Raw genomic sequence first — 22,738 nt, forward strand, 5'->3', positions numbered from 1 at the left:
AGTGAGAGTAAAGGCCAAGTGCAAGACTCAATGCTTAGCACATAAATATCACGTGTAGTCATTGCGATTTTATGTAAAGTGAGGGACAAAAGCTCTGACACTTTGGTATAAGCTAACGGCAGCGGCGCACAAGTCTCACCCAGCACACGCCCAGTGGCGCGAGTGAGCGCACGTCCGGCCGGGCGCGCGCGCGCACACGCCGCAGGGGGCGGGGCGCAGGGGGGACGCCAGCGCGGGGCGGGGCCAGCCGCAGTTCCCACGCCAGCCGCAGCCCCCGGAAGCAGTGTGTACGGGCACGCTGCCGGGCGGAAGCCATGTACGGCGGCAGGCAGTGGCGCCGCCCGGGCGGAGACGCTGGTGCTGTTGCTAGACGACGCGGACTAGCCTTCGTCACTTCCTCAGCCCGCCGTCTGCCCACTCCCCAGGCCGGAACCCAGGGGCCCGGAGCCGGGGTGGGCACAGACTCATCCTCCAAGGTCCAGGACAGCGGTCAGCCGGCCAGCGGGAGTCGAGGCCACGCCACCTGCGGGTAAGAACCCGAGCCGAGGCGGGAAGATGGCTGCAGACAAACCTGCAGGTGAGGCTCCCGCACCCCGCGCGCTGGGGCGGCGGGACACGCGGGGAGGGGCAGACCCTGCGCGCTGAGGCGGCGGGGACCCGGGTGGGGAGTAGGAGGGGGGACTCGAGGGCGACTTTAATTTGGACATGCATTTCCCTCCCTCATCCTCTCCCTCGGCCGTCGCTAATATGAGTCTTCGGGCCCCAGATCCGATAGTTTTTTACCCAAGTGCCGCCTTTGCCCCGCTCTCCAGAATATGTCTTGCTTAAAAAGCTTAAATTTGTTTAGCCGCTTTACAGACTTTTCGACTTCCCAGCGGGGAAGCCAGAGCAAGCAAAGTTCGTCCCGGAGCACCCAGCTGGCTTAGTGTCCCCTGGCTCAGGCTGGAACTCACCTGGGCTGTTCCTGCCACATCAGCCTACCTCTAGTCGTGTGTAATTAGCTTTGTGAAAACCACTTATTTAAACAAACGTAAAATTGTAAGTGTCTCCCTTCGGTCTGTGCTCTTTAATATCTTGTGTTTAGAACTTATTTCCCCCTAATTCTGCAAGATTAACTAATTTAATCTCGGTTTGTGTGTGTGTGTGCGCCCCATTTTTTTACTGCCCCATTCTTAGAATTTTTTCCATTAAGTAATATAAAATTCTTTCCTGCCTATTTCTTGGGCGGTCTAGCATATATTTCCTGTAAGAAATTAATGTTTTCTGTGGCATCCAGGTTTTATTGGAAGGAACTTAAGTGACAGGACTGAGAAGTGGTCAAAACTTAGACTTTTTACAGTGAAGTTAATAAAAAAGAGAAAGAAAGAAAGAAAATGTCAGTGTGCTGTAGGTTTTAGTAGGTCCTGATCTCAGTAACTGACAGATGAACTTGATTTGAAATTAAAGTGAGGCAATCCTAATACAGATACAGATGAATAAAGTCGGTAGGGGGTCTCTTCAGTAATCTGCTAAGAAGAAAAATAACAGAGAAAAGGTTTGGAAAGTGAGGATAATAAAGTATGCTATAGAATTTTAGGTGGGCTGGTCAGGGAAAGCCTCTGGTAAGGTGATATTTGAGCAGACCCCCAATTGAAATGGAGTGAGCCGTGTGGAATGGGGAGGGGAGGTTGGGGAGAACGTTCCAGGCAAAGCATAAGCATGACCTGTCCAAGGCTGGACCAAGGAGATCAACATCTTCCTTCTTAATCTAGGACAGTGTCTCTGTTCCCTGGGTTTACCATTCCTACTTGCTCATAACATTGCACTTACCTGGAATGACCTTTTTAGACCTAAAGCCCATCTAGTTTTCAAGTCTTACCTCAGTCGTAAAGCATTCTTCTGCTTGTTGATTCGTTCATTCACAAAGATTGAGTGCCAAGTGCTGCCTTAGATATTAAAGAAATGGATATGAGACACTCACATTCAGTCTGTTAGAGACAGACCTATTATAGGGGCACTCCCATTTGCTAAGAGCTGTGTAATATGTATAGTAGAAGACTGAGGTCCAGAGTGGTGGAGGGCTGTTTCTTTGATTGGTTTAAGTTTATAGGCCACGATGTAGAAAACTTCCTACCCAGATAATAAAGTTGAATTTGTATTAAGTAGATGAGTGTTTAGTGTGGCTTCCTTGAATCTCTCTGCTCCCCCTCTCCATGCCCATTTCAACTGCTGTGGTTCTGGCCTTTATCTTTTAAGGTGGTCTATTTCACATGAGCAGCCTTCTGATTAGTGTTTGTGTCTTTGTATCCAGTCCATTCTTCTTGCTGCTGCCTTTTCCTTTTACTTCTAAAACACTAATTGGATCATACCATTCCCCTGTCTATAAACTTTCTGATTGTGTACCATCTTTTGTGCATCAGATCCTCACCCTTTAATGTCATTTGTGAGGCTCTTCACAATCTATTTCCAGCTCATGTTTCTATATCAACACATCTAGCTGTTCACAGAAATGACTCTCATGGAAAGCGTTGTGTTCTTTTGAGTGGTAATGCCCTCCTTTCTCTTCTTTATCTGGTGAACACTCTCCTCATTCAAACTATAGTTTATATGCTGCTTCATCTCTGAACTCCTGAGTCCAGGGCCCTTGTCGTGGAGGATCTTGTGGGCTTGTTTTTCATTAGGTAAGAAAAGAGGCTCAGGATTAAGAAAGGATTTAAGAAGGTAAGCGACCTGATCACACTGGCTGTGGTAGAGGGTGGATTTAAGTGAAACAAGACTGGAAGCCAGAGACTAGCTAAGACCAGCTAATGTTGTGATATTAATTTATTCAGTAAATATTCACCAATGGCCTGCTCTGCCAGGCACTACAAACTCTCTGTCCTCAAAGAGCTTATAATGTAGTATGAAAGACAGATAAACGTATAAACAAAATAGGAAATAATTATGGGCCAACCCTGGTGGCCTAGTGGTTAAGTTGGGCACATTCTGGTTCGGCGGCCTGGTTTGGTTCCCCGGTGTGGACCTACACCACTTGTCTGTCAGTGGCCATGCTGTGGCGGTGGCTCATATACAAAAAGAGAAAGATTGGCAGCAGATATTAGCTCAGGGTGAATTTTCCTCAGCAAAAAAAGACAAATAATTATGATTTCAAGTTGTGATAAATATTGTGAAGAAAAGAAAAATGAGGAAGAGGACAGAGGATAACTGGGAGCAAGGACCCTACTTTGAATAGATTGGTTAGAGAAGGAAGGGTTTTCTTAGAGGTGACATTTGAACAGAGACGCTAAAGATAAAGAACCTGCCATGTGGGGGAAGAATGAGCCAGGTGGGAGGAACAACAAGTATACAGACCCCTTGGAAAATGTTTAAAGACAGCAAGAAGACTCCTTGAATGTAAGTGCCTTGAGGAAAGGCACTTCTGCCTTTCTTAGTCATGCTCTATCTCCAGCACCTAGAGCAATGGCTGGCATACAGGAGGCACTCAGTACATGTTTATTGCTAGTGAGCAAAGGAAGCGTGGCAAGAGATGAAGTCAGAGTTGTGGCCGGGGCCAGCTTGTGTCAGGCCTTGTAGACCGAGGAAGAAGTTTGAATTCATTCTAGTGGGAAGCCACAGAGGTTTCAACAAGGGCATGATGTGATCTGATTTATGTTTTAACTGAGCTAGATGAGAATTGATGAAGAGTTAGGAGCATGAGGTTTGAAATCAGACAGCTGGGTTCATCCTAGCTGTACCACTTGATATTGGTGTGACCTTGGGCAAGTTTTAAGAACACTTAAGCCTCAGCTTTCCTGTGTGTAGAATGAGAATGATAATAGTATCTACCTCACAGGGTTGGTAAAGAGTTAAATGAGATCATCTCAGGCCCTGATTTTTGAAATGCTGGCTAGTATTACTTTAGAGTAGTGGTAGAATGGAGAGGAGAGGCAGATGTGAGAAATGTTTAGGGTGTAAAATTGGCAGAATTTGTGACTGCTTAGGTATAGTAAGTGAGCAGAAAGCCTTGCTCTTTGGGAAAAGTTCTTAATTGAGCCTCAGTTTCTTCATTTGTAAAGTGGGGATTCTACTGGTTTTTTATTTATTTCTAATAGCTTTCTAATTTATTTACCTCACAGGGCTGTAGCTTGTGAGCATCAGCTGAGGTAATGTGTACCTTTTAGCTCATATCCTTGTGGAAGCAGAACCCGATTAAGTGGCTGACTTTTTATTTGGGAGCTGCAAGCCCAGGGTAGTGAAAATGAGGGAGAGAAGGAAGGTAAGGCAAAGGAAGATGCAGTACATTACATCCCTGGCAACTGTTTCACCTTGAGCTAAGAGACATAGCAGGTCACTTGCGTATGGGACTTTTCTGAAAGGGTTTCGAGGCAAAACTACACTTCAGAGTAGTCCATATGAGAAAGAAAGAAGGGATTATTTATCTGTCCAGCTTCCTCTCATTTCCTGTTTCCAGACCGTCAAGGCTTCACCCCATGGGGAACTAATTTACCTGTGCTTCTGAGTTGTGTGGCTTCTCAGTGACTGATCAGCCAGCAGTTCTCACACCCTGAGTTGTATTTCAAGCAACCCATAAAGGGAGGGATGTCCCAGGGTGGATGGAACACCACCCAAAGACAGAAATTGAAGGGGCAGTGGAAGGTTCACAAGGTTCATGTCCTTGTATAAAATATAAAAGTCGTGTGAAACCAGTATCATTTTTGACTAAGGAAGTACCAACAATGTTTTAGGATGATTTGTTTGACTTTACTTTTTATGGTTATTTGAAAGGAGAAAGTGGCTGGAGTTAGGACACAAAATCCTAGATTTGAATTTATCTGAGAATTTGGACTATGAGCATGGCCGTAGTAGGCTTAATAGGAAAAGGTTGATAACATTATGAATAAGGGAAAGATAGGACCTGATGAGTAATATGAAATCAGGGGAGGGTTACTTAAAGATGGCTTTGGGGGCCAGCCCCGTGGCTTAGTGATTAAGTGCGCGGGCTCCGCTACTGGTGGCCTGGGTTCGGAACCCCGGGCGCGCACCAACCACCGCTTGTCCGGCCATGCTGAGGCTGCATCCCACATACAGCAACTAGAAGGATGTGCAACTATGACATACAACTATCTACTGGGGTTTTGGGGAAAAACAAAAAGGAGGAGGATTGGCAATAGATGTTAGCTCAGAGCTGGTCTTCCTCAGCAAAGAGAGGAGGATTAGCATGGATGTTAGCTCAGGGCTGATCTTCCTCACAAAAAAAAAAAAAAAAGATGGCTTTGAAATTTTGAGCCAGGATGACCATAAAAATGGTAGGAAGTACAAATGAGAAAGTTTTAAGCCAAGGCTATTTTTATTTTATTTAAAACACCCAAAACTGATTATTATTATTAAGTGTATACGGTAAAAAGTATTAAGTCCTCTATCACCCCTACCCAGTCTCACTCTCTAGGTAACCAGTACTGAATTGTGTGTTCTTCTAGACTTCTTCTAGGCCTACCCAAGCTCACATTGACTTAAAAATGTATATGTGCAGATGAGGAAATAAACTATGCAATACTGTCCTGCCATCCACTTTTCTCAGGGTCTGGTTAGGAATCTATGCATATTTGATATTTTTTCAACTTTTTATTGCAAATGATTTCAGACATCCAAAAAATTGAAAAAATAAAAGGAATATCCATATACCCACCACCTAGATCAACAGTTGTTACATTTTGTCATATTTACTTCCTCTGTCTCTAGCTACAGCTTTTCTAAATAAATTATAGACATCATGACACTTTATCTCTAAATATTTCACCATGCATTTCTTAAAAATTAGGACATTCACCTATAACCACAATACCATTATTGTACTTCAGAAGATTAATATTTTTATACTATATTGAATATCTCCAGTTGTCCCAAAAATGTTATTTAAAGCTGTAAGGAAGCTGTGCTTTTCAAACTGAGATCCAGTCAAGGTTCATACATTGTATTTTGTTATGTTTCTTGAGTCTCTTAATTCCCAGTGTCACCTGGTTTTTTTTTGAAGAGACTAAGTCACTTCTCTTGTAGAATATCCCACTGGATTCATCTGATTATTTCTTCCTTGTATCCTTTAATTAGTTCCTTATTTCCTGTATTTTCTGTGAACTGAAAGTTGTTTCTAAGGGCCTGATTAGATTTAACATATTTGCAAGATACTTTGTAGCTGTTGCTGTATACTTTATATAAAAAGTGCATAATGTCAGTTTGTCCACTATTAGTGATGCTAAATTTGATCAGTTTGTTAAGGTGGTGAGAGGAACATCTTTTTCCATTTGCAATTAGAAGTAATCTGTGGGGTAATTGGCATTATGTAAGCATTCCAACATTGATGATCATTGCCTTAATCAGTTATGTCTTTGAGAGTTGCAGAATGGTACTTCTCTTAGTTCTATTACTGTCTACGTTTATTAGCTAGTTTCTGTAAAGAATAGCTGTCCCTTATCAACTGGGAATGAACTGTGATTCTTCCCAGAAAGGCGTGTTAAAACTTAATTCATCCTTTTCATTTACTAGTTTTCACAATAAAAAGTTGATGTAATAGTGACCCACATTTGATATTTTAAGTGTTTTTAATGTTTAAGAATTGAGAGTAATTTATTGGTCTTTTGATTCTAATTTGAAATGTATAATTGAGTGAATAATTGATTTATACTTGTGAACTTAAGTTAAAAGCTTGCTATATTGATATCATTGCATAGACATTAAAGAGTTCCTGAGTCACTATTTTCATCAGTTTAATTTTTTAGATTTATAAATTACTTAAGTTCTCAGAAAATTTTGTCTTTTTAGATCAAACAGTTGTACTTAAAATTAAATATATTATTTAAAGCAGTTAAAATTATATGTTTGAAGGTGTTTAACTTTGTAAATGAGATCAAACATTCATTGCAGCCCTTTAAAATTAAAACTCCAAATAGAATAAGATGTCTAAGTTGAATGTAAAAGTTTGAGGAAAATCTAGGCTTTTTGAATTTGTAACAATAAATCAAGTATTAATATTTGAAAACTAGAGTAAATCTCTTTTCTATGCATAAAAACTACTCTCAGATATGAAAATAAAAATACTCATGGGCAGTGGTAGTGTCCTGCTTTGCCTGTCTTCCCCAAAGCATGCTGATATTCTTGATTTTTGATATTCTTTTCCTTTATTTTTGTAGTGCTGGACAGGGTGCTCAAGTCTGTAGCATTGCTGGTCACGTGTTATTTCTCTGAGCTGTGTAGAAATTAGCCATTTTATGTAGGGTTTTGATCAAGTCAAATAAACTTGTTCAGTGGTAGAAAACCATGTGGGTGAAGCTTAGGTGTGTGAACCTTAGCTATATGGTGACTTTGGTGCTTTATTTTTCTTGGAAATGGCGTCCTTCTTTTTTTAAACTTTCCTTCATAAAGACATTAGTACTGTTTTGTGAGTGTGGCAGATCTCCTTAGGCCTTAACATTCCTTTTTTCTTTGGAAAAAACTTCTTTTCTTGAACGTCGTTGGAGCTATATTTTGACAAGCGTAGCTTATATGGAAGACCTTCCTCCAATCAGATTTGCATTGTTAACATTCTATATTGGAATGTGTCTGTGCTTTCGGTTAACTGACGTTTTTCAGTTTTGAAAAAGCAGTGTGTTTCTTTTCTACTTAGTTCAAACCTAAAGGCAGTTGTTTGGTTCGAAATGAAGCCTTTTAGCTTAAAGAGTGTCAAGGTTTGTGCACCAAAGAGCTCTGTACGCCTAGAAGGTCAGTCATGTTCATTAGGCCAGAGCAGAAGGAAAGTCAAGCTTATGGATGAATGCTCACATACTCTTTCAATTGGCAATGGAGACTACTTTTGGACAAATAAAGACACGTTGTGGGATTATGTGCAGACTCTTTCTGGTAAGAAGTCAGCAGTTACTAAAAATGTATGTTTTTAAAACATTTTAAAAACTGATTACAAAAATAATACCCATTCTTTGCAGAAAACTTGAGAAGTGTAGACAGATAAAGAAAATAAAAATAGTAATCCCATTGGAGTTTTTTTTTTTTTAAAGCTTCTCTTGATGTAAAAGAACATAGGTAAAATAATGGTTGGTTAACATGTAAAAGGCTGTTTATTGAGCTCAGTTCTCTGAAATGTCTATAGAAAAGGGAACTTCAGAGTCTCTTGTCAGCCTTAGAGTCTAGCTTGCTTATTTATTTATTTATTTATTTATTTATTTATTTATTTATATTTGTCTTGGCTTCTCTCCTTTCCTGGAAGATTGTAGGAGACTTTTACTGTTCCTAGAGGATAACAATGGAAAGGAGAAGCTTAAACTCTTTAATGCCTTGCTGAATTGTTGGGTGTTTCCCTCTACCTTGTATTTAAATCACTGTTTGACAGTTGGGCCCAGAAGTCCCATTAAAGAATGTCATCTAATCTAGAGAGGGTATATTTTAAAAAAAGCTATGGAGATATCTTGATGGCAAACTAACAATTTTTGGTATTTGGTTTAAGTTTAGTGTACTTCCTTATGAGGGAAGATAAATTTTGTAAACACTTTAGGTTTCCTAAAATTTTTTTTTTTTTGGTGAGGAAGATTCACTCTGAGCTAACATCTGTTGCCAGTCTTCCGCTTTTTGCTTGACAAAGATTAGCCCTGAGCTAACATCTCTGCCAGTCTTCCTCTACTTTGTATGTGGATCACTGCCACAGCATGGCTGATGAATGGTGTAGGTCTGCACCTGAGATCCAAAGCCACGAACCCGGGCCGCCGAAGCAGAATGCACCAGACTTAACCAATATGCCAAGGCCCAGTCTCTGCTAAAATTTTTAAAGTATTATGTTCATTGTTAAAATTTTATGATGAATAATATACATGGAATTGAGAGTTCTGCTTCAGTATAAACCCATACTTTGCTTTCTGGGGTCCTGAAATCTGGTGTCCTGTTTTTACACATTTTAAAGTAACTGGTCATACCTAATACATAGACACAAGCACAGGGAAAGAGGCAAAATGAGGAGGCAAAGGTATACATTCCAAGTAAGGGAACAGGACAAAACCTCAGAAAAGGAACTAAGTGAAACAGAAATGAGCAACCTACCTGACAGAGAGTTCAAACAAAGAGTGTTAAGGATGCTCACTGATCTGGGGAGAAGAACAGATGAACTCAGTGAGAATGTCAACAAAGAAATGGAAGATATAAAAAAGAACCAATCAGAAATGAAGAATACAATACTGGAAATGAAAAATTCACTAGAGGGACTCAAAAGCAGAGTAGAGGATACAGAAGAACGGATCTGTGAGCTGGACGAAAGACTAGAAGAAATTACCCAAGCTGAACAGGTAAAAGAGAAAAGAATTAAAAAGAGTGAGGACAGTCTAAGGGACCTATGGGACAACATCAAGCGCACTAACATCCGTGTTATAGGTGTCCCGGAAGGAGAAGAGCGAGACAAAGGGGCAGAGAATCTATTTCAAGAAATAATAGATGAGAACTTCCCTAACCTAAGGAAGGAAACAGACATCCAGGTACAGGAAGCACAGAGAGCCCCAATCAAGATAAACCCAAAGAGGCCCACACCAAGGCACATCATAATCAAAATGTCCAGAATTAAAGAGAGAATCCTAAAAGCCGCAAGAGAAAGACAAGTTACATACAAAGGAAACCCCATAAGGCTATCAGCTGACTTCTCGACAGAAAGCCTACAGGCTAGAAGAGAGTGGCACGATATATTTAAAGTGCTAAAAGGAAAAAACTTACAGCCAAGAATACTCTACCCAGCAAGGTTATCATTCAAAATGGAAGGAGAGATCAAAAATTTCCCAGACAAGCAAAAATTAAAGGAGTTTGTCACCAAGAAACCAGTGCTACAAGAAATGTTAAAGGGACTGATTTAAGGGGAAAAGAAAAGACCACAAATAGGAAAAATTCTCTATTTCCATGATAAGAGGGTAATGGATACAAATGCACAAAAAAGAGGTTTTTTGATATCAAAAACATAAAATGAGGGAGGAAGGGAGTTAAAGAGTGGAGCTTTCAGACAGAGGTCAAACTAAAGAGACCATCAATTCTGTATGGAAGGAGCAAGGAACAGAGAAAGACTACTAAAACACTGAGAAAAAAAAAGTTAAAAAATGGCAGTAAGTACATACTTATCAATAGCCACTTTAAACGTCTATGGACTAAATGCTCCAATTAAAAGGCACAGGGTGGCTGATTGGATAAAACAACAAGACCCATATATATGCTGCATACAAGAGGCACACTTCAGACCTAAAGACACTCACAAACTGAAAGTGAAGGGATGGAAAAAGATACTCCATGCAAATGGCAATGAAAAGAAAGCTGGGGTAGCAGTACTCATATCAGACAAAATAGACTTTAAAACAAAAACTTTAATAAGAGGCAAGGGCATTACATAATGATCAAGGGAACAATCCAACAAGAGGATATAACACTCGTAAATATCTACGCATCCAATGTAGGTGCCCCTAAATATATAAAGCAATTATTAACAGACGTAAAAAGAGAAATAGACAGTAACACGATAATAGTAGGGGACTTGAACACTCCACTTACACCAACAGATAGATCACCAAACAGAAGATCAATAAGGAAACATTGGCCTTAAATGACACACTAGAACAGATGGACCTAGTAGATATATACAGAGCATTCCATCCAAAAACCGAAGAATACACGTTCTTTTCAAATGCACATAGAACGTTCTCCAGGATTGATCACATATTAGGCCACAAAACAAGTCTCCATAAATTTAAGAAGACTGAAATAATACCAAGCATCTTTTCTGACCACAGCGGTATGAAACTAGAAATCAACTGCAGGAAGAAAATCAGAAAAGCCACAAATACGTGGAGATGAAACAAAATGCTACTGAACAATGACTGGGTCAACGAAGAAATCAAAGAAGAAATCAAAAAATACCTGGAGACAAATGAAAATGAAAATACGACATGCCAGAATTTATGGGATACAGCAAAAGTGGTTCTAAGAGGGAAGTTTATAGCAATACAGGCCTATCTCAACAAACAAGAAAAATCTCAAATAAACAATCTAACATTGCACCTAAAGGAGCTGGAAAAAGAAGAACAAACAAAGCCCAAAATCAGTAGAAGAAGGGAAATAATAAAAATCAGAGCAGAAATAAATGAAATAGAGACTTAACAATAGAAAAAATTAATAAAACCAAGAGCTGGTTCTTTGAAAATACAAACAAAATTGACAAACCTTTAGCTAGACTCACCAAGAAAAAAAGAGAGAAGGCACAAATAAGTAAAATCAGAAATGAAAGAGGAGAAATTACAACAGACACCTCAGAAATACAAAAGATTATAAGAGAATACTATGAAAAGCTATATGTCAACCAGTTCGACAATCTGAAAGAAATGGATAAATTCTTAGAATCGTACAACCTTCCAAAACTGGATCAAGAAGAAGTAGAGAATTTGAATAGACCAATCACCAGTAAGGAGATCGAAACAGTAATCAAAAACCTCCCCAAAAATAAAAGTCCAGGACCAGACGGCTTCCCTGGTGAATTCTACCAAACATTCAAAGAAGACTTAATACCTATCCTTCTCAAACTCTTCCAAAAAATTGAGGAGAGGGGGAAGCTCCCTAATGCATTCTACGAAGCCAACATTACCCTGATACCAAAACCAGACAAGGACAACACAAAAAAAGAAAATTACAAGCCAATATCACTGATGAACATCGATGCAAAAATCCTCAACAAAATACTAGCAAATCGCATACAGCAATATGTTAAAAAGATTATACACCATGATCAAGTGGGATTTATTCCAGGTATGCAGGGATGGTTCAACATTCGCAAATCAATCAACGTAATACACCACATTAATAAAATGAAGAATAAAAATCACATGATCATATCAATAGATGTAGAGAAAGCATTTAACAAGATACAGCATCCATTTATGATAAAAATTCTGAATAAAATGGGTATAGAAGGAAAGTACTGCAACATAATAAAGGCCATATATGACAAACCCACAGCTTATATCATCCTCAATGGTGACAGACTGAAAGCTATCCCTCTAAGAACAGGAACCAGACAAGGATGCCCACTGTCACCACTCCTATTTAACATAGTACTGAAAGTCCTAGCCAGAGCAATCAGGCAAGAAAAAGAAGTAATGGGCCGGCCCTGTGGCTTAACGGTTAAGTGCGTGCGCTCCGCTGCCGGCGGCCCGGGTTCGGATCCCGGGCGCGCACTGACGCACCACTTCTCCGGCCATGCTGAGGCCGCGTCCCACATACAGCAACTAGAAGGACGTGCAGCTATGACATACAACTATCTACTGGGGCTTTGGGGGGAAAAATAAATAAATAAAAACTAAAAAAGAAAAAAAAGAAAAAAATAAAAAGGATCCAAATTGGAAACAAAGAAGTAAAACTCTCACTATTGCAGATGACATGATTTTATAAATAGAAAACCCTAAAGAATCCACCAAAAAACTTTTAGAAGTAATAAATGAATACGGTAAAGTTACAGGATACAAAAACAACATACAAAAATCAGTTGCATTTCTATACGCTAACAACGAAGTAGCAGAAAGAGAAATTAAGAATACAATCCCATTTACAATTGCAACAAAAAGAATAAAATACCTAGGAATAAACTTAACCAAAGAGGTGAAAGATCTGTACATGGAAAACTATAAAACATTTCTGAAAGAAATTGAAGAAGACACAAATGGAAAGATATTCTGTGCTCTTGGATTGGAAGAATTAACATAGTTAAGATGTCCAGACTTCCTAAAGCCATCTATAGATTCAATGCAATCCCTATCAAAGTTCCAACAACATTTTTCACAGAAATAGAACAAAGAATCCTAAAATTTATATGGAACAACAAAAGACCCTGAATAGCTAAAGGAATCCTGAGAAAAAAGAACAAAGCTGGAGGTATCACACTCCCTGATTTCAAAATATACTACGAAGCTGTAGTAACCAAAACAGTATGGTACTGGCACAAAAACAGACACACAGATCAATGGAATAGAATCGAAAGCCCAGAAATAAACCCACACATCTGTGGACAGCTAATCTTTGACAAAGAAATCAAGAACATACAATGGAGAAAAGAAAGTCTCTTCAACAAATGGTGTTGGGAAAACTGGATAGCCACATGCAAGAAAATGAAAGTAGACTCTTACCTTACACCGCACACAAAAATTAACTCCAAATGGATTAAAGACTTGAATGTAAGACCTGAAACTATGAAACTTCTAGAAGAAAACATAGGCAGTACGCTCTTCGACATCAGTCTTAGCAACATATTTTCAAGCACCATGTCTGACCGGGCAAGAGAAACAAATAGAAAAAATAAACAAATGGGACTACATCAAACTAAAAAGCTTCTGCACAGCAAAGAAAACCATCAACAAAACGAAAAGACAACCTAACAATTGGGAGAAGATATTTGCAAACCATACATCTAATAAGGGCTTAATCTCCAAAATATATAAAGAACTCATGCATCTCAACAACAAAAAAACTAACAACCCAATTAAAAAATGGGCAAAAGACCTGAACAGACATTTCTCCAAAGAAGATATACAGATGGCCAACAGATACATGAAAAGATGTTCAAAATCATTAACTATCAGGGAAATGCAAATCAAAACTACAATGAGGTATCACCTCACGCCCGTCAGAATGGCTATAATTAACAAGACAGGAAACAACATGTGTTGGAGAGGATGTGGAGAGAAGGGAACTCTCATATACTGCTGGTGGGAGTGCAAGCTGGTGCAGCCACTACGGAAAACAGTATGGCGATTCCTCAAAAAATCAAGGCTAGAACTCCCATATGATCAAGCTATTCCACTGCTGGGTATTTATCCAAAGAACTTGAAAACACCGATGCGTAAAGATACGTGCACCTCTGTGTTCATTGCAGCGTTATTCACAATAGCCAAGACTTGGAAGCAACCTAAGTGCCCATCAAGGGACGAATGGATAAAGAAGATGTGGTATATATATACACAATGGAATACTACTCAGCCATAAGAAACGATGAAATCCAGCCATTTCTGACAACATGGATGGACATTGAGGGTATTATGCAAAGTGAAATAAGTCAGAGGGAGAAGGTCAAATACCATATGATTTCCTTCATTAAGTAGTAAATAATAACAACAATAAACAAACACATGGAGACAGAGATTGGATTGGTGGTTACCAGAGGGGAAGGGGGTAGGGAGGAGGGCGAAAGGGATAATTTGGCACATGTGTGTGGTGATGGGTTGTAATTAGTATTTGGGTGGTGAGCATGATGTAATCTATGCAGAAATAGAAGTATAATGATGTACACCTGAAATTTATACAATGTTATAAACCAATGTTACTGCAATAAACAAAAAATTAAAAAAAAAATAAACTGGTCGTACTGTTATTGTGCGTCTGAAAGTTTTGCAAAACAGATGTATTGTGTAAACAGTTGAGTTAACAATAACTCATTGTTACTGGCTTTCTAAAGAAAAAGCAGTTTAACCGTGTCCTTTTAAACTAGTAAACTTTCCCCATTAGACTATTAGTTTTTCCTTCTCTCTGTTAGGAATCAATTCTTACTTATCTGTATGCTGAAGTGGAAATTAAATACTAATTTATCTGCTAATTTTAATTATCAGAAGTAACACTTCTAATGAACCCAAATATCAGGATGTCTTTTGTAGGGCAGATCTAAGTCTTAGATAAGTTCACTTAAGCACAAGTTATAGTTTGTTCTTGGTGTAAGTGGTGATTCTCAAAAGAGTGTGCAATCTAATAGGGATTTCACGGTGATCTAAGGAGCTGTTCCATAATCAAGTCACACTAAATCTGGTTTCATTGTTAATTTGTGTGTTTAAAGTGCAGAAAGAAGTATATTTAAAAAAAAAACTGCAAGAATCCTTAGTTCTGTCAAAAGGAAAGGGAGAAGGGAGGTAATATTCATTTAGCATCTCCAAGCTTAGGGTTAGGTGGCCAAGGGGAGACCAGACTGAAGATGTGACTAATTCCAAGACTTGTGCTGTTTTCATTATACCTTGTAGCCTTCTTGAGAGAGAGAAGTTGGGAGTCTTTACTGACTGCTGACACGTGCCAGGCCAGAGCTTCCCAGAGTCAGCTCTGCTGAGGACTGGTTCTTTGAAATGCTCCTGGAATATAGGTTTCTAGGCAGTTATCAAAAAATGCACTCATCTTAAGTGTACCTAAAATTTAGTGAATGCTCACACTCCCAAGCACCCCATATGTCTCTTGCAGTCAGTAGACTCCTGAAAGTAACACTTAGCTGACTTCTAAAACGTCATATTAGTTTTAGGCAGGCATTTAAAAATAAAACTTTCAAAAAACTAATCCATACTCACTATAAAAATTTAAACAAGAGGAATATGAAGGAAAGTAAGATCTATCGCTCCTCCATCCCACTCCCTAGAGGTACCACTAAGAGTTTGATGTATATCCTTCGAAACTTTATTCTGTGCGTATTCAGAAATACACATCTGTGTATATATTTTTTCAAAACATCGGGTTTGGTTATATAAAACTGTTTGCAATCTGTTTCTTTTGTTTAACAAGATGTAGATATTTTTCATGTTGAGGCATGCAGGTGCAACTTTTTAACAATTGCTTAGTGTGCCAATGTATTCCTATACCTTGATTTAGTTGAGTCTCTTAACTGAAGGATATTTAAGTTATTTTTGGACATTCACTATTATAAACAGTGCTGCAGTGAGCATCTCTGTGTATTTGAACATGTGTATTTGTAGGGTGAATGCCTAGAAGTGGGGTTGTTTGGTGAAAGGCTTTGTACATAGATAGGTATTGCCAATTACTTTCCAGGAGATTGTACCGGTTTATACTCACACCCAACAGGGTTTCTCCATCCACCCAAGCTAGTTATTATCAGAAATCTTTACAACCTGATTGCTGATAATTATATTGTTTTCATTTATGTTTATTTAATAATGAGATGGAACTTCATTTCATGTTACTAAACCAATTTAAATTTACTCTTCTTTCAACAAGTGTCTGGTGTTTGAGGAAAGATATGAAGGACTGTGGCGGTGAGGCTGCCCTTGGTGAAGAGGGCAGAAGGCTATTGATGATAAAGGAACTTTGTTTATCTAGGCAACTCTTGGAAAGCTGTTGGGGAGGGGTGTCACACTTCCCCACTGTCCAGGAAAGGGGACTTATGATGGATGAGATGTGGAAAGGAGCTATTATGAAAGGCAAAAATCTGGGGCAGAATACTAGGATAACATTATGCCAGCTCTAGCTCCAACCCAAGTCCATGTTGGCAGACCTATGGGAGAAGGGAAAAGTGGAAAGGAGACAGTGAGCACAGGAGCCCTATGACTGGCGTGCTTCTCAACAACTTTCTTTTTTTTTTTGGTGAGGAGATCAGCCCTGTGCTAACATCTGCCAGTGCTCCTATTTTTTTTTGCTGAGGAAGACTGGCCCTGGGCTAACATCCGTGCCCATCTTCCTCCAGTCTATATGGGACGCTGCCACAGCATGGCTTACCAAGCGGTGTGTTGGTGCGCGCCCAGGATCTGAACCGGCGAACCCTGGGCTGCCACAGTAGAGCGCGCGCACTTAACTGCCTGCACCACTGGGCCGGCCCTCAACGACTTTCTTGAATGTAGGAAGGCTAAGAAGGAAGGCGGTTTGACATGGTGGAAGGACACCAGCTTTGAGTTCAAAATTCACCTTTGATGCTTCTTGAGTGATCTTGGGCAAGTTATTTAACCTTAACATCTGTCTTGCAAGTTGTAATGATTAGTGGTAATTTATATAAAGCTCCTAGTGTAAGGGGTGGCATATAACTAAATGTCTGATGTTGATTATTATTACCAATAACAAACTGAGTGTCTGGCTGCTCCTGGGGACAATAAACAAGACATCCAAATATCTCTTGCTTTCCTGTGAAGGGTATTTTGCGTTAATATAAACAAAGGCCAGAAGACTAGGGAGCTTGACACCAGTGAATGTCCAGAACCCTGTCACCCTGAAGATGGGAGTGGTGAGCTCCAAGGAGGTAACTGGCCACAGTGAGTGGTCCAGGCGTGGCATTTGAGGAGAGGATGCTGAACAGAGGAACTGGAAACACTAATTCCTCTATAAGGGAGGAGTCTCTCAACTGGGTGGTCCTTTCTCTTAGACCAAAGAGAGCAACCTGAAAAGGGGGAGGAAAGGAGCTGGGGACTGCTGCAGACCCTTAAGGCTACCCTTCCCCTTCCAATCCTAGACCCAGTACTGAGGAGAAGGTTCCCTGGGGACAACGCAGTGTGGTTCTCAGGTGATTGGGAGTGAAATCTGCTAGAGTTTGAGGCTGGCTCTGTAACTTACTAACTTTGTGACCTTGGCCAAAATTCTTACCACTCTGTGTTTCAGTCTATTCAGCTACAGAATGAGAGGACCCGTCTGAGGACTGATTTGAAGATTAAGTGAGTTAATCCATTTGAAGTGCTTAGAACATGCCTAACACATAGTAAGCACTCAATGAATGTTAGCTGCTATTGTTGTTGCTGTTACAATTAGAAATTGCAGGTAGTATAGGATGGGGAAGCAGATATCTTAAGCTAGAACCTGGCATAGTAGAGGATGGAAGGAGTGATGGTTGTTTCAAAGCTGCAAGCAGTTATCATTTGTAGCCCTATTCCCTCAGGACTTCCCATGCCTGACTCCTCTTCCTCATTTAGGTCCAGCCTCACCTCCTACACCCACCCCTCTCTCTCACAACCCCCTGTTATTGTCATAGCATTATTCAGATCTGGAATTGTGTATTTGCATACTATCTTCCCAAGGAGTCTCTTGAGTTTCACAAGTGCTGGAACCTTGTCTCTGTGGTTCACATTTGTATCCCTAGCACTTGGAACAATGCTTGATCCATAGTGTTCTCTCAGCTATTTATTCATTGAATGAATGGCCTGAATTTATTATATACAAGCCAACCTATCACAGTTAAAAAATAACTCCTGAGGGGCCAGCCCCATGGCATAGTGGTTAAGTTCAGCATGTTCTGCTTTGGCGGCCCGGGTTTGCAGGTTCAGATCCCAGGCGGATCTACACCACTCGTCAGCCATGCTGTGGTGGCCACTCACATACAAAATAGAGGAAGATTGGCCCAGATGTTAGCTCAGGGCTGATCTTCCTCAAGCAAAAAAAGAGAAGATTGGCAACAGATGTTAGCTCAGGGCGAATCTTCCTCAGAAAAAAAACAAAAAATAATTCCCGGGCAAGTGTTGTGTGTCTCTGTGTGCCCAATGTTAAAGAGTGAACAGTGTCTTCTGGGCAACTTGGGTGATGGTGGTAGGTATAGGAATTATTGAGTAGTAAATGTGGGGGACAAGATGGTCCATCATTTCTCCCCATATGGAGATTTTTCTTCCATTGCTACCTTAGTTGGATTTGAGTGTTGCTTTGTAAACAAACATATCAGTTTCTTTATAGAAGCTTGTTTAGGCTTACTGCATTTCTGGGTTGGAAGGGACCATAAAAGCCATCTAATACAGACCCTCATTTTATTAAATAGGGAAACTGCCATTTGCCCCAGTTCCACTTCTGTATCATTTAATTTCACAAGTGGCACAAGAGCCTTAGTCTTCTTATTTCAAGTCCAAATACTGTCTCCACCTCCCTGTGCTACCTGCCTCCCAGCTGTATGTTGAAAGTAATAGAATCTGCACTACTGTGCCACATATTGTGGGCTTACTCTGCCAGATAGATGCCAATTACTTTACACATATTCTTATTAAAGCCTCCCAATAACTCTAAAAAGAATTTTCTTATCCCCATTTTGCAGCTGGGTTCAAGCTTTGGAAGTCTTTAAATTCCAGGCTGAGGCAACGGTTCTATCTGAAAAAAATTGCCTGTATAAATAAGAAGTTCAAATATCATGAGACTTTGAAATTCTTCTTTATTCCAAGTCATAAGCAGTGACATCACCTTCACAGTCCTGTGTTTGCCACCCATGGCATCTCATTTATGCACTGGTCGTATTTCTTTTTATTGGTGTTTCTGTTAGTGATGCCTTGAGCTTTTGTTGGTGAATAAAACCAAGAAACAGAATATTCTTTGGGAGATATAGAAATATAAAAGGTACCTTTTTAAAACAAAAGGCAGATTTTTTTTTTTTAATTTTTGTGAGGAAGATTGTCCCTGAGCTAATATCCGATGCCAGTCCTCCTCTTTTTTTTGCTGAGGAAGACCAGTCTAACATCCATGCCCATCTTCCTCTACTTTACATGGGACGCTGCCACAGCATGGCTTGACAAGCGATGCGTTGGTGCGTGCCCGGGATCCGACCCTGTGAACCCCGGGCTGCTGAAGCAGAGTGTGGGCACTTAACTGCTACACCACTGGGCTGGCCCCAAAAGGCAGATTTTTTAAACAAAATTAAAATATTAACATTAAAAACAATTAATATTCACATCATCTATATAATATTCTTGCCATAAATGTTAAACTGAATGTAATTTAGGAAACAATCAGATAAATCCAGAATGTGATACATTCTACAAGGTAATTAACTTAGACTCTGTAAGTTTTTAAAAAAATCAGTGACTTGATAAGCAAAAAAATGAGGAAGTGTTCTGGAGTCAAAGAAACTAAAGCTACTTAACAACAAAGGGAAATGTGTGAGCCTTGATTGGTTCCTGGATTGGGAAAGAAAAACAAAGCTATAAAACATTTCCTAGAATAATTAGGGAAATTTGAATGGAAATTAATAGACTATTTGTTAGATGATATTATTGAATTATTGTTACTTTTCTTAGTGATTGTTTTATTTTGGTTCTGTAGGAGAATGTCCTTAATCTTAGGAGAGGCATGCTGAAGTATTTAGGAGTTTAGTGCCATATTACTTTCAAATGATTCAGCGAAAAGTATCTATAAATAGCAAGAGAGAAAACAAATGTGGCAAAATGTTAAAAAATTATGAATCTCCATTTATATAACATTCTTGAAATGACAGAATTATTGAAATGGAGAAGAAATTACTGGTTGCTGGAGGTAGGGAGGCAGGAAGGAAGAGTGGGTGTGGCTATAAAAGTATAAGAGGAAGGATCTTTGTGTTGATGGAAATGTGTTTGTTGACCATATCGTTGTCGGTATCCTGGTTGTGATATTTTACTACAGTTTTACAAGGTGTTACCATTGGGGGAAACTGGGTAACGGATAGGAGGGATCTCGCTGTATTTCTTACAACTGCAGATGAATCTACAATTATCTTAGAATAAAAAGCTTAATGTAAAAAAAAGTGAATCTAGGTGAAGACAATATGGGTGTTCATTGTATATTCTTTCAGCTTTTCTGTGGGTATGAAAATTTTCAAAATTGCAAGTTGGGGGAGGGGATTGGAGAATAAAAAGATCCAGAAAATTTATAGAAAAGTAGATTGGTGGTTTTTTAAAATCAAAAGAAAATTTTCTAAGTGGGAAAAATATTTGTAAATCGTAGAAGAAAAGAGTTTCTAAAGACTATTAAGTACAACTTGTATTTTGAGATCAGTACCTCAGGGAAAAGCAAGAAATGTAGTGGTTAATTTGAGGTTAAATAAAGTTAAAATAATCCATAACGTTATAGCTAGCTATACCTTCTCAAGACACCGTCACTTCCCCTCTCCCTGCCATTCCCATTCCCAAAGTCTTTATTATTATTATTATGGCATTGAATAAAGGTAAAAGGGGCTGAAAGATTTTGAAACCTGTTTAAACACAGATTTAAAGGACTTAACAGTTTTTACAGTGCCTTGGTGCATTAGATGCTGCGTTTAACAGCTCTGTAGATTTGGTTGCCTGGAAGTATTTATTCTTATTAACTTCTATAACTTACTTTGTTGCTCTTCTTTCCTTTAAAAGAAGTTAAAAGCTCAGGTCTGTTTCTTTGTATAGAATGGGAACTATGTTTTTAAATCATTCTAATTATGTTTAAGGCTACTACTATGTAATTTACAGACAAAGGATTGAAGTTTGTGAGAACTCAATAAGTACCAGAGTGTGATTTCATGATTTAGGTTCCTGTCACTCATCTGATATCAAGACTTCAAATCCCAAGAAAAAGAAAATGGAGGAAAGGTTCCTGCGAGCCCCTCCCCCACAAAAATCATCTGTCACAATATAGACTGGGCTTAGTCTAGAAAGATCCATTGTGAACAAGAAGAGATGAGATAATTTGACTGCAGTTGTGCCTACACATTTTGGGATCGATGGTGATTCTTCTTTAGTGAAAGAGAAAGTATTGAAGCATTTGTCAGAGCAATTAAAAGTGTTGTACTTGAGTGGTTTTAGACTTGGTTCAGCTGAGATTTTTTTTACATTTATTTTGGAATTCTGTTTTCACTAAAAAAACAAAAAGTCTAATTTTTAAAATAGTAAATTGTGGGGCAGGAATCATTAATCTTAGAATGTATATGGACACTTAATCATGTTAAGGAAGCTTTTCAAATGTGTTAATCTTGGCTTTTGGATTTCTAAGCCTATGAAAGCATTTTTTGCTTGGAAATTAACTGAGTTCTTATTAGTTTAGTTTTCTAATTGTTAAGTGTTAGTATGTTCCAACTGGATTATAAACTTCTCGAAGGCATTGTACATGTATTTATAATCTTGTGTCTCCAGGACCTGGCATAGTTTCTTGAATATGTGGGACTTTTGGTGTATTGCTGGAGGGCAATCTCATATTTTTAAGAGAGCACAGCCTTCTCAGCCCGAATTACCTGATGGACAGAGCTGTAATCCTTACATAAGTGATGGTGGGTTTTCATTGTGCCTGACCGCGGCCAAGGGACACATTTCTTCTTTAAGTTCTCAGAGGAGTGGCTTCTTACTCACTTTTAACACTAATTAGCCATTGTAGTTGAGAGAACTCTAACTTTGGCAGCTTCATTAGGAAGAAGATAATTAAGAAAACTGGGGACACATTCACTGCACAGCTCTTGTTTCTAAAAAACTGTAAAACCTCTGTGTTTGCAGATCAGGGAGCAGAGAAACATGAGGGGACAGGTCAGTCCTCTGGGATCACTGATCAAGAGAAGGAGTTGTCCACCAATGCTTTCCAAGCTTTCACGGTAAGAAATGGTTCTCTTAATCTGCTCCATTTTTAGGATCTGTCAAGTATGAATCTTTTTTTTTGCTGGGAAAAATTTGCCCTGAGCTGACATCTGTTGCCAATCGTCCTCTCTCTCTCTGTTTTTTTTACCCCAAAGCCCCAGTACATAGTTGAATATTCTAGTTGTAAGTCCTTCTGGTTCTTCTATGTGAGCCACTGCCACAGCATGGCTACTGACAGACAAGTGGTGTGGTTCCACGCCCGGGAACCAAACCCAGGCTGCCGAAGCAGAGCACGCCAAACTTGAACCACTAGGCCATCAGGGCTGGCTCAAAACTTGAACTTTTCTGAAATTTGACAATATGAAAGAAGACCTCATTTGATTATCAGGTTATGTACATGTAAGCAGAAGAACTTGATACTTGGGTATTCAAAGTATATTTACAGTAGTCTCCTCTTATCCATGATTTGGATTTCCACAGTTTCAGTTACCTGCAGTCAACCATGGTCCAAAAATATTAAATGGAAAATTCCAGAAATAAACAATTCATAAGTTTCAAATTATGCGTTGTTCTGAGTAGCGTGATGCAATTTTGCATAGTCCCACCCAGGATGTAAATCATCCCTTTGTCCATCATATCCATCCTGTATATACTATCCACCCGTTAGTTACTTAGTAGTCGTCTTGGTTATCAGATTGACTGTCACAGTGTCGCAGTGCTTGTGT

The 22,738-nt window shown here is 39.4% G+C and overlaps 1 protein-coding gene across 3 annotated transcripts in view; it reads left to right on the forward strand.

The window, feature by feature from the left end:
• The first annotated feature begins 368 nt into the window (after positions 1-368).
• The window catches only part of CNOT10 (CCR4-NOT transcription complex subunit 10), a 77,981-nt gene continuing 55,611 nt past the window's right edge, over positions 369-22,738 (forward strand). For 2 of the 3 annotated variants that reach the window (XM_058554481.1, XM_058554491.1), the window contains exons 1-2: positions 369-577; positions 21,936-22,030. In XM_058554481.1, the coding sequence (XP_058410464.1) occupies positions 556-577; positions 21,936-22,030 (117 nt within the window). In that variant the 5' untranslated portion in view covers positions 369-555. Of the gene's footprint in view, positions 578-7,631; positions 7,849-21,935; positions 22,031-22,738 lie in introns of those variants that run through there. The other variant, XM_058554500.1, reaches the window with a different exon arrangement.

This window comes from Diceros bicornis, chromosome 2 (assembly GCF_020826845.1).
Source record: "Diceros bicornis minor isolate mBicDic1 chromosome 2, mDicBic1.mat.cur, whole genome shotgun sequence".
In the NCBI taxonomy this organism is placed as follows: Eukaryota; Metazoa; Chordata; class Mammalia; order Perissodactyla; family Rhinocerotidae; genus Diceros; species Diceros bicornis.